Consider the following 17,374-nt stretch of genomic DNA (forward strand, 5'->3'; position numbering starts at 1 on the left):
GCCTGAGTGGCTGAGCTGGTTGAGCCTCCGATTCTTGCTTTCAGCTCAGGTCACCATCTCATGGTCACGGCAGCGAGCCCCACATCAGGCTCCGCGCTTGGAGGGAGGCTACTTGAGATTCTCTCTCCCTCTCCCCCTGCCCCCTTCCCCTTCTCTCAAATAAAATAAGTCAATAAATCAATAAAATAAAGACACAAACTGCATCACATCTCTTACAGGTGTAAAACCCTTCAACAGCTTCCCATCAGACCCAGAATAAAATCTCAGCTCCCTGCTGTGGCTCGTGAGACCGACTAGCACCCCTGTGTGACCTCGTTCCCACCTGCTCCCCACCATTCCCCCACCTCGGGCACTGACCACGCTCATTCCCTTCTCAGCATGCCTGCTGTTGGGGGGTGTGCCCCCCGTCTTTCTGCTGCCTCTGCCCCCCTCTCTCAGACCTGCTGTGCGCTCCTGTGTCCTCCCAGGGCCCGAGATTGCTCACTGGGGCCCTAAGGAGAGGGAGGAGAAGAATTCTGTCCGGAAGATGAGGTTGTCGTGACAAACTAGACCACCACGGGCACACTTCATAGGGATGCCTAACGCGCTGTTAGCATGTCCCAGAGCAAGCAGGATGTGTGAGATCTCCTGACTCAGATCCACGTCAGCATCTGACAGTGCACGGCTCTGTAGGCGGGGCTTCCTGTCTGTCACCCGGGGTGCTGAGTGACTCCCCAAACAGTCATGAGCAGAAAAGGACGCCCACCCAGACGGACAACAGCGCACCCCTCACACCTTCAGCTCACTGTTTCACAGCCTCGCCATGCTAGCAGGGCGCAAGAGAGCATGGCGGGTCCGACACAGACAGGGGACAGAATCCGCAGTAAGACTGGCAACACCATAAACTTCCAGAACATTCCACAGAGGAGGCAGCTCAAACGGATGCTTATTTTCTGAAACTTACACACTCTGCATTCTTTTTTTAGGCCAAATCAAATGGGCTTGTTCTTTCCCGCCTAGACAATAATTAAACGTAGTTTTTAGCTTCCTTTATTATCACTTATCAATCATTGAAAATTATGTATTTTCCTCTGATCATCTTTTAAAACTCTCCAAGGTGTGAAAACCTCTGCCTTCTCATTTGGTTCAACTGACGTAGCTCTTTCTATAATGACTTAACGAGAGGCAGTGAAATTAAAGACTCCTTCTGTGGGACTCTTTAATGGAAACCAATTTAAGGAGAAAAACATCCTTATATTCTGTTTAAATTAAAATTAATATGATAATGCCCCACATTAATTAAAACTTCAACCTTTGCCACATGGCTTTTAATTAAAGAACAACACATTGGAAATACGTAATCTAGACTAAATGCAGAACTATGCACTTAAATGACACCAAAGCTAGAAAATTAATTTCTAGTTCAATTCATTACACTCTCAGGCAATGCACAATAGAGGTCATGGGAAGACTTGGTGCATTTACTCATGGCACTGACATAAAGCACACACACCGGAAGAACCGTAAACCCCAGATCACACTTTCCTCAGAAGGCATGAGAAGCAGGCAAAGGCACAGAACTTTAGGCACAATTTGAAAAGTCAATTGTGGCATCTTTTTTGCTCATTTTGGCATGCAGTGTTCTGGAAGAGTTTTTGGCATTAAAATCTCTTTGGATCCTTTGTGGTGGGTGACCTTACTGAAAATCCAACTTCATTTCCAACAACATAACTCCTGGAACGGCACAGAGCACAGGGCTGGGCTATCAGATCCCAGAATCTGGACCCTGCTTGTGGGATCCGCGAGCCACTTCCTAAAACTCTAAGGGCTTTGTTTTTTCTTGGGGGAAATGTTAAAGCCCCTATCTTAAAAAAAAAAAAAAAAAAAAAAAAAAAAGGCACCCCAGGGGCACCTGGGTGGCTCTGACAGTTCAGCAGCTATCTCAGGCTAGGGTGGTGATCTGAGAGTCCTGGGATAGAGCCCTGCTTTGGTGGGGGTGGGGGGGGTGGGGGTGGAGGGAGTGTCTCTGCTCAGCGGGAGCCTGCTTCCCCCTCCGCCCCTCTCCTGCTTGTGCTCTCTCTCTCAGATAAACAAATAAAATCTTTCAAAAAAAGGTACTCCAGTAGGCAGAATACTGGACCTCCAGAGAGTCCCATCCTGGAGAAAAGGGATCTCTCGTGCACGGCTGGTGGGAATGGAAACTGGTGCAGCCACCGGGGCAAACAGTATGGAGGGGCCTCAAAAAATACAACCATCATGATACAGTCGTTCCACTGCCGAGCTTCTACTGAAAGGAAATGAAAACAGAACTTCGAAGCGTTATCTGTATTCCCATGGTCGCTGCGGTACGATCCACAGTAGCCAAGGTCTGGAACAACCTCAGTGTCCACCAACATGATGGATAAAGAAGACACAGTGTGCGCGCACATGTGCAGCACACACACGCATACATGGGAATATTAGTAAGCCACGGAGAGGAAAGAAATCCTGACATTTTCGACATGGATGGACCTAGAGGGTATATACCCAGTGAAGTAAGTCAGGCACAGAGACAAATACTGCATGGTGATCACTAACACGGGCAAAAAAACAAAGCTGAACTCACATAAACAGAGTAGAACAGTGGTTGGCAGGAGCTGGAGGACAGGGGAGGTAAAGAGTACACACTTGTGGTTACAAGGCGCGTAAGGTCTGAGGGTCTACGGTGAAATACAGTGACAATCGTTTATAACTGAAGTTCTCGAAAAGAGTACAACTTGAGAGGCACCTGGGTGGCTCAGTGGGTTAAAGCTTCTGCCTTCGGCTCAGGTCGTGATCCCAGAGTCCTGGGATCGAGTCCTGCATCGGGCTCTCTGCTAGGCGGGGAGCCTGCTTCCCTTCCTCTCTCTCTGCCTACTTGTGATCTCTGTGTCAAATGAATAAATAAAATCTTTAAAAAAAAAAAAGAGAGAGTACAACTTAAAACATTCTCAACAACAGCGAGAGAGGATTAATGTGTGAGGTGACCAGTGTAGGAGCTGACTGGAGGATGAGAATCCTAAAACTTCTTGCAGCTTTGTGAATGACATCTCAGTAACGCCGGGCGGGGTCGGGGGTGGGAAGCAGTGGGGATCTGTTTGCAAACCGGACTGGGCTCTATTGAAAGAGCTGGGGATCCGGGCCCCCAGGAGCTGCCAGTCGGGAATGGAGTGGGCATAGATAAACAGTAAAAACAGTATGGGGGATTCTGTTATAATGATAAGTAAATAAACATGGAAAAAGAGAAAATGTTGTTCTGATCCTGATCCCTGCAACAGGGGAGTGTTACCTCGCACCAAGAAGGGACTTGGCAGCTGGGCCTGACCATGGATCTGGAGATGGGAGATTGTTCTGGGTGGTCCAGGCAGGACTAGTGGAAACGCAAGGGTCCTGACAAAGAGGAGGCAGAAGGCGGGTCACCGAGAAGCAACCGGAGGAAGACCGTGAGGGTGGGGAAGGAAGGGACTCCAGGCAAGGCATGCGGGCAGCCTCCGGATGCCGGACAAGGCAGGAGAACGGTGTCCCCTGGAGAGTCCGGAATGAATACAGATCTGTCAGCAAACCTGACTTTGGCCTGTGAGACCTGTCTCGGCCACTGAGACCTTCAGAACTGTAGGATAATAAATCTGTGTGGTTTAAACCACCACCACGTCTCTGGTCATTTACTACAGCTGCAGTAAGAGACTCATACAGGCCCTAAAGTGCCACTGAACGAAGGAGCTCAATTATCAAAGGAAAGCAGATTCGGAGCACTGCGATTGTACAACATAAAGCAGTAAAATGTGGACTTGGACTTTGTGAACGTTCTCACTTCTTGTTGTCTTAATTCGGTGCCTGTCCTGGGACTCAGAACCCCAGCTCAGAAGCAGGATCGTCGTTTTCATCCTGTGGGAGTCTCAGGTGGAGGGCCCTGGTCACATGGCAGCTGTCAGACAGCCTCGGAACCTCTCTCAACCCCCAGCTCTGCTTCCCAGGAGACCTTCAGAAAAAACAGTGTAAAGGAACAGAGCAGAGAAACAACAGAGTGCATTTTATTATTAGCCAGGCTGGTGTCCCCAAACCCATGGAGGACCACTAGGGAAACAAGAGCCCTAAGCAAGTCTCCACCATCCCTCTGGGTCCCTTCACATGCCCCCCAAAGTCCTGTCATCTGAGACCCTCCAGACAAGCAGAGTTAGCCCTGAGTCAGACCAGCAACTAGACCCGGAGACAAAGACAAAAGACAAAGTCAACAGCACCCCATGTGTGTGACCTTCCAACAGAGCAGCAGGTGACCACTAGCCCATGTGAACCGATGGCTGTTCCGGAACAGCACTAGGCCACTTCCTTCTCTCCCTCCTCAGTAAGTTCATGTTTGAGACAAACCTCAGGGGGCATCAGCCCCGCCACAGTAAGAATCCAGACTGTGAATCCAGAGCTGGGTGTGGCTCGGCCATCTGCACACTCTGTCACCTGGGCTGATCACTGCCCCCCACTCCGTGTCTCCTCACTTTAAAACAGGAACAATGAGGGGCACCTGGGTGGTGCAGTCGGGAAAACATCTCTCTCTCTCTCTTTTTTTTTTTTTTTTGAGATTTTATTTATTTATTTGACAGACAGAGATCACAAGCAGGCAGAGAGGCAGGTAGAGAGAGAGAGGAGGAAGCAGGCTCCCTGATGAGCAGAGAACCTGACTCAGGGCTCAATCCCAGGACCTTGGGATCATGACCTGAGCCGAAGGCAGAGGAGTTAACCCACTGAGCCACCCAGGTGCCCCAAGCATCTGACTCTTGATTTCTGCTCACATCAGGCTCTCAAGCTCCTGAGTTCAACCCTCTCACTGGGCTCCCTACTCAGCGGGGAGGCAGCCTGGGATTCTCGCTCTCTCTCACCCTCCCCACCTGTGTGCACCTGCATGCTCTCTCTCTCTGAAATAAATAAATGAATCTTTAAAAAAAAAAAAAGAAAGAAAAAAGGACTGATGACCTCACAGGGCGTCTGTAAGAGAGAAATTAACATATAACAACCAATGATGACATCACACCACAGCAAGCATCTGCCAGTAATGTACAGAATCTGGGCCTTAATATAAATAGTTCTAAAACTCAAATGTCCCAACATCAGATAAATGATTTCTGTGTTAGCTGACGGTTTCTGGATTTCCTTCTGTGCTACTTTTCCTGAATTTGGTATGAAAAGCTACGATATGGATATACATCCAAGGTGCACACATACACACACGAATATTCCTTTCATAGGGTAGCTCAAAATAATGCAAAGATTTTATTATTTTTTTAAATTGATTTATTTGCGGGAGAGGGCGAGAGGACACAAGTGGGGGAGGGGCCGAGGGAGAAGCAGGGTCCCTGCTAAGCACGGAGCCCGATGCGGGGCTCCATCCCAGGACTCTAGGATCATGATCTGAGCCAAAGGCAGACGCTTCACCAACTGATCCACCCAGGGGCCCCAAAATGATGCAAAGATTTTAGCAGATGCCACAAACGAAGACTTCTCTCTGAGCCTACTCCTCCCACTGCTCCCCATCCCAACCAGTACGCTGGCTTCAGTGACCCTCTGTCGGGGCTGGGAGAAGGGTCAGCACTGGGGAGAAGCCTCGCATTCTCCTCCCGCGAGCAATGTGGGAGCCGCTGGCAGGAACACACCTGTTCTGTTACAGTCAGAATACGGAGCCTTGGAGGAGCTTCCTAGCCTTCGTCCCCAGTCCCCAGCCCAGGCCACAGCAGAGATATACCCACCATACCCCAGCGTCCAGCACGATGCTGAGCACAGCAGGAGCACAAGAGATAGGAACACGGGAATCAACAGAAAAGTAAATTCGAGCTAATTATGAAGTGCTACGTGTCGGGCACAGGCTTGGACCTTGGAGAGTAAGTCTGAATGTCTGCCGCCGCTGCTGGGCAGATATGAGCCTCTCCTCTGCAGAGATGAGGAACACCAAGGTTCAGAGAAGTTAAGGAAGTCACCCAGGGCCAGAGGGATCAGATACCCCGGCTCCAGGCCCACCTGACCCCATCCCTGCACTCATGCTGATAATCTGGAGGGACCTGACGGGTCCCTCTGAGGTCACTGGGGAATGAGCGGCCTGCTAAGTGCCATCTCTGTCCTGCTGTGAGCTTCAGGAGTGAGCTAATAGTGTGAGAAGCTTGGCGCCAAAGTATCCTGTGCCTGTCACCCCGTGATTGAGGGGACCGGTGAGTGAGCTGGCTTCCTGAGGCGCATCTCAGGAGGAAAAATGGGCAGGCCCACAGCAGCAATACAACGTGAAAACGTGCATTTGCGTGAGAAAATGCCTTCGGTCTGTATTAATGAACAAGAGATGGGCTGAGAAAACAAGATAAGAGATTGTCTGACCTGCCTTCCAATGATCAGAAGTACATCAAATAAAAGCAGGGAATAAAGCACGGACACACCATTCAGGAGAAGTTTAATGACCAGAAAGCCCCAGATTCTCGAGAACGGGTGCATCCTGAAGGGGCCCAGGGGACACCTCGCTGGCATTGTCACCCCTGCGCCCTGAGGGCCAGAAGCGCTGGAGCTGGCTTCAACAGCTCCCAGGCCAGCTGTGCCCGCCTGTTCCCAGTTCGTGACATCACACTGGTAGCTTAAAATGGGCCACAGTCGAGATCCCTCCCCCACAGAGACTGGAAACTCCCTGCTCGTGGGAGGTGAACACTTACAGGACACTGCTGGTGGATGCCTGAGCAGCCGCCGTTCCAAGGGGCTTTGGAAGCCCACAGAAAATAACCCAGACTCCTTGAGAGCACCACAGTACCATGCCCCAGAAACCTACAAGAACAGAAACACCTTGGCCTTGTAGGCCCCCTTCCCTACCTCTTGCACAACACTGGGCACTGACATCCTTCCCAAACCCCTGAGCACTGTGCATGGGAGAACCTTCGTCCACAGCTGAGAGCTGTGCCTGCATCCCAGTGTGACGGCACTGAAATCAGGGCACGGGCAAGGATCCCCACATGTGGTGTAGGAAAGCCGTAACATCGTTCGGAGAAAAAACTGCATTCGGTTCACGGTCTGTTATTGTTATTCTAACACATATTCCTCCGTATCAAAACAAGAAATTACAAAGTCCCAAGAACCTACCTTTTGATGAGAAGAAGAGAAACACAAAACCAGGTGGTGGGGGGCGGGGAATCACTTGCAACTAATCCAAAGAGAAGGAAGAACTCCAGTGGTCCCCGAGGACCCAGCATCCCACACACCGTAAGCGCATCCCTCCCACTCTGCCCCTCCGTGCCCGCTCCTTCTCCCAGACAGGGGAACGGGGACAGCTCCATGCTCTGGAGACTCCTGCGCTGTGTTCCTGCTCAACCAGCTCTCTGATTCCGGAGACCAGCCTCCCGCCACAACACAATGGCACAATCAACGTCTCTTACGAGTTTAGAGATGTGCCGGTGTTTCCTTCCTCACTATGTCTCCCAAAGGGAGCCCTGGAAATGCATATGTATGTGGACACACACACACACAGACAGAGGAAATGCATATGTATGTGTATACACACACATACACACACGCACTCACACACACATGCGTGCACACGTGAAAAAGACCAAACACACCCCCGCGAAGATGAAAATTAAAGCCAGACGCTGTCAGGGAAGGCCAAGAGACGACCGTCTGAGGAAGCTAACTGAAAACGGAGGTCAGGCAACAGTTTGGCACTGCAAGGCAATGATGAAAGTTTGGAGGCAGAGAGCGGTGATAGGATCATCAATCAGAGCCCCGCGCCTGTCCCAACAGTCACAGCCAAGGTCTATTTCCTGCCAATCCACCCCGACAGTGTGAAGGAAATGTTAGAAGGAATATCTTAGCCTGCTTCTCCAGCAATCTACGGTGACTCGAAGGCAACTGGTTCTCTCCTCTGTGATTCCAGGATGGGGGTCATCAAAAATGATGCAATGGCTCTAGAAATCTTAGATGTTTTTAGGAGGGGTTAAAAAAAAAAGAGAGAAAGAGAATGAGAACACACTGAGTGCCACTCAGGTGTTCCCTCCTCTGACCCTGTCCGCCGTCACACGAGGTGGCCCCATCAGCTCCATTGTCAGGTGAAGGCCCGGAGCTGGGGAGGCCAGGTAACTCGCCGGAATGCGCAGCTAAGGGAGGAGGGCAAAGAGAAGAGCCAGGGCCCCCCATGACGCCAGCATGGTCTCCAGCTCCAGGAAACAGTCACTTAAACACAAGGCACACACTCCCCATTAGCCCCGATGAGTGGCTCTAAAACTATCCCAATGCCGTTAATGTTTGATGCCGTTACCTATTTCCAAACATCAGCCCTGTCACCGGAAGGGCTGAAGGATTCAGTCAATTCATTTGTTTTATATGGAGATGCACTGCATGGCGAGCCCAGGGAGCGGAGCCCGCAGCAGCTGGAGGGTTAACCGCCCCACAGCCATGTTCACTGCGGGGCGGATTTCTAAAACGGTCCTTGGTTTCTAAGAGTCACGGGACTCAGGAAGTAGTAAAAACTGCTGTACTGTACGCGGCCATCATTTTCTTAGTTGAATTAGTGAAGCACAGATATAAATACGACGGCAGTTCCCTGTGTGGCAACAGCACATGAGCTAAACCTCCTCAAATGGGAATATGTGATCATTCCCTGAAAGAGGCAGAGAAAAAAAATCGCCCATACTTTTCAAAAATAGTAGCAGTTTTCATCCATTCTCTTTTCTGTTTCTCTATTTTCTTTTTTTTTTTCTTGAGAGAGAGAGAGAAGGGGAGGAGGGAGACTTACGCAGGCCCCACCTTCGCTGTGGAGCCCGATGCGGGGCTCCGCCTCAGGACCCCAAGAGGATGACGTGAGTGAGAAGCAAGAGTCAGACCCCAACCAACAGAGCCACTCAGGCGCCCCTCATCTGTTCTCTTCAGTTTAAATGTTCTAAATGGTTTATCCTTTTCAGGATGAGTAAGTAACCTGAGCACACAATAAATACTTCCGGATCATCGAAAGAACCTCACCTACAGATGTGTTTGTCATGGCTTTATTCATAACTGCAATAAAGGGAAAATCTGGAAACCCTCCAGTGTCCAACAGGAGCGCGGCCAAATAAATGGGGTCCTGCCACTGGATGCTGGATCCCAGAAAGCCTTTGGGAGTTATAATGAGTGAGACCACGTGTCAAAAGAAAACAAAATGTTCACTTTAGCCATGAACTTTCATCTCCAAAAAGATCCACAGAGACAAACAACTGAAGGCAATACTGAACGCTGTGGGGTGGGTAGTAAAATCTGTGCGTAGTCATGACCTCTTTCATTTCAGATTTCCAGCAAGGCAAGAAGGAATGCTGATACACAGCAGAGGGGGTGCGGGGTGGAGCACAGCCGTGACCACGGAGAATGAACCAAACACGCCCAGGCATCGGGACGGAGCTGTAAGATGCCGCAGCCCGGCCAGGGGGCACGCTGCCTACCTTGCTGGATGAGTGCGTCGGCCGCCAACTCCCCGGTGCCCACGTTGGCGTACTCCTCGTTGGGGTGCTTCCTGTTGTAGTGTCGCTTCAGAGAGCCGGATATGTTACAGGAGTAGTGGCAGTGGGCACAGCGGAAAGGCTGTAGGGACAAAGAGGACGGGTTAGGGAAGGGAAGCCCCAGGGAAGATGGAGCCCCAAGGAAGACGACGCGGGACTCATCCCAATGTCCTCCTCTGCTCCTCTCCCACCCCGTGTGTCTGACACCCCCAAAGCCTGTGATGCGCAGGCTGCCCCTGGGGACAGGCTCGGGGCACGGGGTCCAGGGATGATGCTCAGGATGCGGAGTTCTCCCTCCACGAGGACCACACAAGGCATCCCCAGAGCAGGAAGGGTCTCTGCTCAGTTTGGTTGCTTTCAGTTCTTGTCTTATTTTGACCTTTGTTCTTGATCAAGAAAAAAACAATGAAAGAAAGGAATACAGTAATTTATCATTTTACTTTTTTTGTTATTGTTGTTCAAGTGAATGTCTTTCAAAGTAGCTCCCCTCACAATTAATTCCCCGATGTACCTGCTTCTTTAACTAAGTCATTTCCCCCACAGCATGCACCTGCAAGCGCGCGCATATACACACGCATCCACCCACAGCTGTCCACCACTGGGGAAATCTACCTGGTCAGTTCACTTCCAACCCCCTGCACCCACGCAGGGCAAGCGCTTTCAAGGTAAGGATGCAATGCGCCATGCAGCCTTGCTGCCACCTTGCATTGCTTTGGTGGGGAGGAAAGGGGTGGCTGCTCAGGCCCCTTGGGGAACCCAGTGGGACCTGGCCATCAGATGAGTGATGGATGGACATCCCACGCCCTGACTCCCAGTGAAGGGCATTATCAGTATCCCTCTGAGCCACATGCTCTCCGACCGTCCAGCAGACGGCTACATGAATCCAAGGTGTGCCTCTGGGGCCTATCTGGGAACACAAGCAGCTTGGCCGCCCGCAGGAGTAGGAGAGAAGGAGCAGTCCATGGCGGCCCCAAGTCTCAGTACAGGGGATGGGGGTGGGACGATGAGAAAGGCTGGCTTTCTCCAAGGTTCTGTCCTTGGGTCTGTTTGTTCTCCTGCTGTGGTTCCAATGATCATTTCGCCAGCTTGATCTATATCCAGCGGTGATCTCTCCCAAACCACAAACAGGAATTCTCCACCACCTTCCAGGTATCTCTACAGGGAAGCTCTCCAGGCCTCTCCAAATAAACACACACAATTCCCAACTCGCTTTCTGCAAAATCAGCTCATCGCTCGGAGGCAGAAACCTGAACACCATCCTACACTTTTCCTTTTACTATTCAGCTAATTATACAGTCTTGTCCAGGCTTCCTCAGAAACCGCTCCAGAATTCACCCTGCTCCCCAGTCTGTCAAAGCAGCACAGAAAAAAGCTCCATCCCAGCCTATGAAGGAAACGCGTTACTCCCCTGAGGGCCGTTCTCAGAGAGAAAGACGCCAGGAAGTCAACGCAGGGACAAAGCCTGAGATGCTCCCTGGGGACGCCACCATCTACAAGGCCACTCTCTGCTCACGGGACACTCTGCAGCACATTCCACGTGCTACACTGGGCCCCGTGGCTTAGCCCACAAGGACTGATTAAACAAAAGGACCTGGGACAAAGGCAAAAATTAACCAGGCTCTCTCATCTACCTACCGAGCAGAGAACAAGATGTCTAAAACCCCAGGATGTGATTATTTGCCAAGTTAAAATAGAAGCTAGAACACTTCGAAGTGCCTTCATCTCCTAAATAGGCAAATATTATAACATTATTTTTGGAACACTGGCATTTACACACAATCAGAAAGAACAAAGAAAATGCTCTAATGCCAGTGCTGAGTGGCCAGCCAGCCTAAGAGGCAGGAAGGGGCAGCCACAGTGATTCTTGGTCCTACAGACTTAACTCCAGGCTCCAGGGACAACTTCACCCTTCCCGGGGCCACGCAGATCAGCTGCCTTGTGAAAGTCACTGGATTTTGGGTCCCAGGCCCAGCCTGTGACCCTCCCCCAAGGAACCTGGACACAGAGGGATGCATCCAGCCGGTCTGAGGCTGGAGGCTGCCCCACCCCCCACAGCGTCTTGTAAATGTTGACTATTATCATCCTGTGGTCATTTTCAGAGTCAAAGATTATAGCCTAAAATGATAGGGAAAAAATCAGAGAAGTAACCGTGAAAAGCAAACACTCCAGGATTTACATCTCCCCAAAATTTACAAAGAATAATAAAGTGCAGACGGTAAGGTTTTTGCCTGCTAAGGCCAGGGTGCCCGGGGCGAGGACGCTGAAATCCCACAGCTTCCCTCCTGGGGACAGCACGGCCAGGGATGCCAGGCCAAGAACAGGCCAAAGGGGAACTCCCGGAAAGTAGGAAACGGGCCATCAAACACAGCAGGGGCCAAACCACAGAAGGAGCAAGATGCAGTTTCAGAAAACATTCTGAGCATAAGGACGGTCAGGGGGTAGCAGGGGCTCCTGACACGGGCCCTCTCCAAGAGCTAAAACCACCACAGTCCCCAAACACCGACCAAGGCTGAGCGAGGACCAATCCCAAACCAAAGCTGCTGCTGGGACAGCTGGGTCCAACTCCTCCAGCACAACTGGCCACCATCCACTATCCCCGAAGCCTCGGGCACACACCGGAACTTCTGGCTTCTGGGTTTCCTCCTCGGAGATCGAGGCAGGGAAAATACTGATGGCACACGACTACTGGGGGGCCCACAGAGGTTACACGGATGGTGAGCAAGTGTTCAGAAAGTCCGCTCTGTCATCACCACCACCGGCACGCGGTGACATCGAGCTCACCGCTCTGTGGGCTTTTCCCACCCAGTAACCTCCCAGGAAAGAGCCCCAGAAAACCAGACTCACTGGCTTACATCCCCAGCTCTGCTGGGCGCATGCTACCTTGACATTGTAGGCAACATGGAGTCCAAGGTCACGGTCTGAAGTCACTGTTCCTGTGAGGTCCCCCCTCTCCCTGCCCGGGCACCCCTTACAGTTTTTGACTGCTTTGCTTCTTACGGCATTTATTACCTTCTAATATAACATGCAATTTACTTGTGCTTATGGTCTACTCCCACCATGAGAATACAAACACCAGGAGGGCACAATTTCTTTTGATCACTGTTACTCCAGCACCTGGACCAGCATGCAGGGACCAAGCTCAGGACTTAAAATGAGCTGACCCAAGAACACTCCCTCGGGACCAGCACTTTACGGCAGAGGCCGCCAGCTCCCGGATCCCCGCAGGCCTGAGAGAACTTGGAAGGAAAGATCAAAGAGTGAGCAGAGGGCATGACTAGGGTTACATATACGTCGTTCACTTGTCTTCATGTTTCCGTTTTTCAGGATTTCTAGAACAGAATGTATGTTTTAAGTAATCAGAAACATGCAAAGGTTAAGATAAAAACAAAACAAAACCAAACAAAACTGACCCCAGGCCCTGAGCTTGACTTCTGCCCAAGAGCATCTCATGAGGAAGGAGAGCGCCTGCACAGGGGCTCAGTGTCCTCGGCTCAAGGCCTGAGTCTGCAGACTTTGCTTCCTGCCAAATCCCATAGCCACTGGGATGGCCAGATGGCCCACACTGGTCTCCCAAACCTCCTTGCTGACCTGTCTGCATTTCCTTCCGGAGAAAGATGATTTAAAGTTGTACACCAGACGGACCTTGTCATGTCGCTGCTCAAACTGCCCTAAACTTCAAAGAGCCCATGCCACCCCCCTGCTGGGGCCTGCGTCTCCTCTGACCACAACCCTGTTCTTGCTCGGCCCGCATCACTAGGCCCCAACAGCACGGACTCCTTTCTCAGTCTGCCCTCTGGACAGAAAAGCCCACCAGCAGACCGTCCCAGGGCAGCACAGCCATGGACCAAACTCAAGTCCCTGACGGGTCTATTACTGGAACAAGTGTCTGCATCAACGGCCCCAGGGCCCTGCGGGTCTCCTGAGAGTGCGCAGAGCCACCAAGGACCTCACCTGCCACCTCGCTTCAATTGAGTCAGCTGCCCCAACCTTTCCATTCCTCTGGCTTCCTCTCATGCTGTCAGGATCCTCCTTCTTCCTTAACAACGCTCCCACCCTGCCTTCCTCTACTGGGGCAACCACCAGGACAACTTCTGGGACTGAGGTGGGTCCCCCTCCAGGTGTTTTAGGAGGCGTCCATTTCTGCTCTCTTCCCCAGTGCTCCTTCTACCCAAGTGTCTTGGGACAGACTCTGGCCCCTCTCAACTACCTTGGAAAGAAGCGACCGATCCTAACACTGCAAGAACCAGAACAAGAGGAGATGTGACTGTCTTCGTGTGGCAGGTCCTACATCGTGTGTGCGAACCAGGCTGTCCTGACTGAGCAGACCAATCCACTTGTATTTGCTGCTGATCCACTCATTTTTTTTTTTTTTTTAGGATTTTATTTATTTATTTGTCAGAGAGAGAAAATGAGAGAAAAGACAAGCAGGGGGAGCTGCTGACAGAGGGAGAAGCAGGCTCCCTGTGGGGCTTGATCCCAGGACCCTGGGGTCATGATGTGAGCCAAAGGCAGACACTTAACCGACTGAGCCCCCCAGGTGCCCCAATCCTCTCATTCTGAGCACATTCTGAGCACAGCCTCAAATCCTAGATCCCCAAAGCGTGAGCCACGGGATGATACAAAGGAATATACACCCCCTCCCCAGCGTCCCCTTTGCTCTGAGAGAAGACAATCGTGCTAGGCTTCACAGATTTCAGCCAAATTTGATGAGTTCAACATTTCCTTTATTCCCAAGTGAGCAAAGATGCCCATGCATTGTCCTGTAGGTCATAAAAAGGGAAATGTTCACCAGAGAAGCTCCTATGTCTTCTTCAGAAGGGTTAGCTCACAGGCTACTCCCAGCCCCCACCCCGTTTACCTCTGAAACCTTCTCCAGGTCCCAGGAAGATGGGCATCTCCTTCTCCTCCACCGTCCACCCCCACCACCCCAGCACCCCAGCAAGATCACCCAGGGCTCTGATCTTGCTCCTGCATGACTGTTACCAGCACGGCCACATCCCCACAAGCTGTGGCCCTTTGAGAACAGAATCTGTACTGGACATGCTTGTCAGTGCGTCCCTGGAGCCAGCGCAGGGCCCAGCATGGTGGGCCCTGACTACACTCGCGCAGCTAAATGAGAAAGAAAAATCCCCTTTCTCTTTGTTAGTGACTCATGTAAGGTCAGTCCAGCAAACCATCCCAACAACAACAGAAACTAAAAATCTGGGTAAGACTTTTTTCAAATGATGTTAAATTTAAGAACGTGGTTTAAAAAGATTTGAGAGAGAGGGCACTTGTGGGGAGAAGGGGCAGAGAGAGAGAGAATCTCAAGCAGAATCTGCGCCGAGAGCAGAGCTCGACATGGGGCTCTGTCTCAGGACCCTGGGATCATGACCATGGGATGACGCCCGGAGCAAAACCAGGAGTTAGATGCTTAGCCATCTAGGCGGCCCTTGAACTCGAGAACATTAATAGGCACTGTAAGGGTGGGGCAGGGCTGGCTCAGCTGGAGAAGCATGAAGCACGCAACTCTTGTTCCCGGGGTTACTGAGTTACAGCCCCATGCTGGGTGTAGAGATTACTTAAATAAATCAAAACCTTTAAAAAATAAATAATAATAAATACATTAATTAATTAATTAAAAACGTTATAAAGAGTGGGGAAAGCCACAGAATAAGTCATTGCATTCACAACATGTAACCCCCAAAATACAGGCAACCGACCCCTTAACAATGGGGGACCGAAGCGCCAACCCCACACAGCCGGAAGTCCACCCACAACTTCTGACTCCCTGAAAGCTTAACTAGGAGCAGGCTCTGCTGACTGGAAGGCTTACTGGTTCCACAGAGTTGAGCAGCACATGCTGTGTCTAAGTACACTATCCTGCATTCTTAGAGTAAAGCAAGCTTGAGAAAAGAAAATGTTACTTAAAATCATAAGGAAAACACATTCACAGTACTGTATTTATTGAAAAGACTCTGCATGTAAGTGGACTGTGTAGTTCAAATTCATGTTGTTCAAGAGTCAACTCTATGTCGGAGGTGCCTGGGTGGTTCAGTGGGTTACACATCTGCCTTCGGCTCAGGTCATGATCTCAGGGTCCTGGGATCGAGTCCCACGTCCGGGTCCCTGTACAGCGGGGAGTCTGCTTGTCCCTCTGCTTCTACCCCTCCCCCATTCATGCTCTTTCTCTCTCTCACTCACTCTCTCTCAAATAAATAAAAATATTTTTTTAAAAAAAGTCAACTGTATATAAAGGATTCCTGAAAACAAATTAGAACACCACCAATCAATAGAAAAATGGAAAAGTATTTGAATGGTCTACCAAAAAAAAAAAAAAAAAAGAGAGAGAGAGAGAGAGAGAAAGAAAAAGAAAGAGAAAGAAATCCAAAGGACCAAAAAATAGATGAAAAGGGCCTCCACCTCATTAATGATCATGAAAACGAAACAAAACCATGTAGGAAGGCAACGCATGCGCAAAGGGCCACAAGGCAGGGGACCGTTCGCACAGTAGAGTGTGATGCCACAGAAAAGCGAGGGAGAGCTACAGGCAAGAATTCCGAGCAGTCTTGCCAACGTAATGTTCAGCAAAGAAGCCAAGTTCCAAACAAACAAACATGCAAAACAACATACATCCCACACACAGATCCACGGACAGCTGTAACATCAAGTTCAAGGGCGTGCCATGCTACGTTACTTGTATAGGGACACACGCACGGGTGGTAAAAGCACAGAGAAAGCAGAGTCACTGTCAGAGAAGGCAGGCTAGTGGTCGCCTCTGGGAGACAGGTGGGGTGCACTCAGGAAGGCCCCGTGGAGGGAGGGACCGGACTACAGGCAACGGTCCCTTCTGAGCAGCGGCTCGCGTGTGTTCACGTCACTGTTTACGTCACTATCACCCGTCACACCACACATTCACGTGTGTGCAATATTCTGGACATACATTCCATCTCAGGATAGTAAAAGTAAACATAACAGATGATTAAATGGGTAAATATGTGACATAAAAACCCCTCTTCACAAGCTTTTTGATGGTTATCGAAACCGGCAGGTGCCGAGAAGGACACACAGCATCCAACAAGCGGGAGCCATACGTCATACGAACGACAGTAAGGACGACATTCACCCCCTGCCACGGAAGGCGGGATTTTCAGGTTTACAGTGTCTCGTCTATGTGAGTATAGTGACACCACAACTGGGCCAGTGTTCGGACACTCTGACTGTGACCGAAAATGTCCAACAAGAAGCCTGCTGTGGAGCCTGAGTGTCTCACCGGAGACCTGATGACAGGCCGGAGGAAATACTAAGTATAACTCCAGCACTGCCGGCCTTAAATCAAGTGACGCGGGGGAGAGACAGGATTGCACACGAGCCTCCCTGGGGCTTCGGCGCCGGGACACCTAGGAGATTTACGGCAGCCCTTGTGCCACGGAGAAAACCCGACAGGAAGATGGAGTCACTTTCATTAATGACCAAGGTGGCCACTGACTCCCCAGAATGCAAGCCAGCACCTGGCCACCCCGAGCAGTAAGCATTCGGGGCTCCGGGATCCCTGCTCCACCTGGGACATAAGGAGACTTCCACCCAATCAGAGCCTCGACGGCGTCTGCCAACGGAGGTCTCCCAAGCCACATGGGAGGACACAGCACTCATCTTCCAGATGGGGACGCAGAAGCCCCGGGAGGCTACGTGGCTTGCAGAAGTACACAGACCCAGTCACCAGTCAAGCCCAGGGTGTTGAGCAAAGGTCCATCTGAGCCCGAAGCGCACACGCCAGCTGATCTCCTGGGCAGCGGGCGCATTGCCCGCAGGCCCGTGGCAGACAGGCACCCCTTCTGGGTCATCCGTCTCCCTGTAGATGAACTGGACAAACCGTTTCTGCAACTTTTCCTTGTACATTTTCAGTTTTGCAAATGGCT

At 50.9% G+C, this 17,374-nt stretch overlaps 1 protein-coding gene across 1 annotated transcript in view; it reads right to left on the reverse strand.

Moving 5' to 3' along the window:
- Nucleotides 1-17,374, reverse strand: part of ZFAT (zinc finger and AT-hook domain containing) — a 183,220-nt gene that overhangs the window by 34,384 nt on the left and 131,462 nt on the right. The window contains exon 12 of the mRNA XM_004743593.3: nucleotides 9,420-9,558. Coding sequence (XP_004743650.1) covers nucleotides 9,420-9,558 — 139 coding nt within the window. The remainder of the gene's footprint in view (nucleotides 1-9,419; nucleotides 9,559-17,374) is intronic.

This window comes from Mustela putorius, unplaced genomic scaffold (assembly GCF_011764305.1).
Source record: "Mustela putorius furo isolate JIRA1106 unplaced genomic scaffold, ASM1176430v1.1 tig00000228_pilon_pilon_pilon, whole genome shotgun sequence".
Lineage (NCBI taxonomy): Eukaryota > Metazoa > Chordata > Mammalia > Carnivora > Mustelidae > Mustela > Mustela putorius.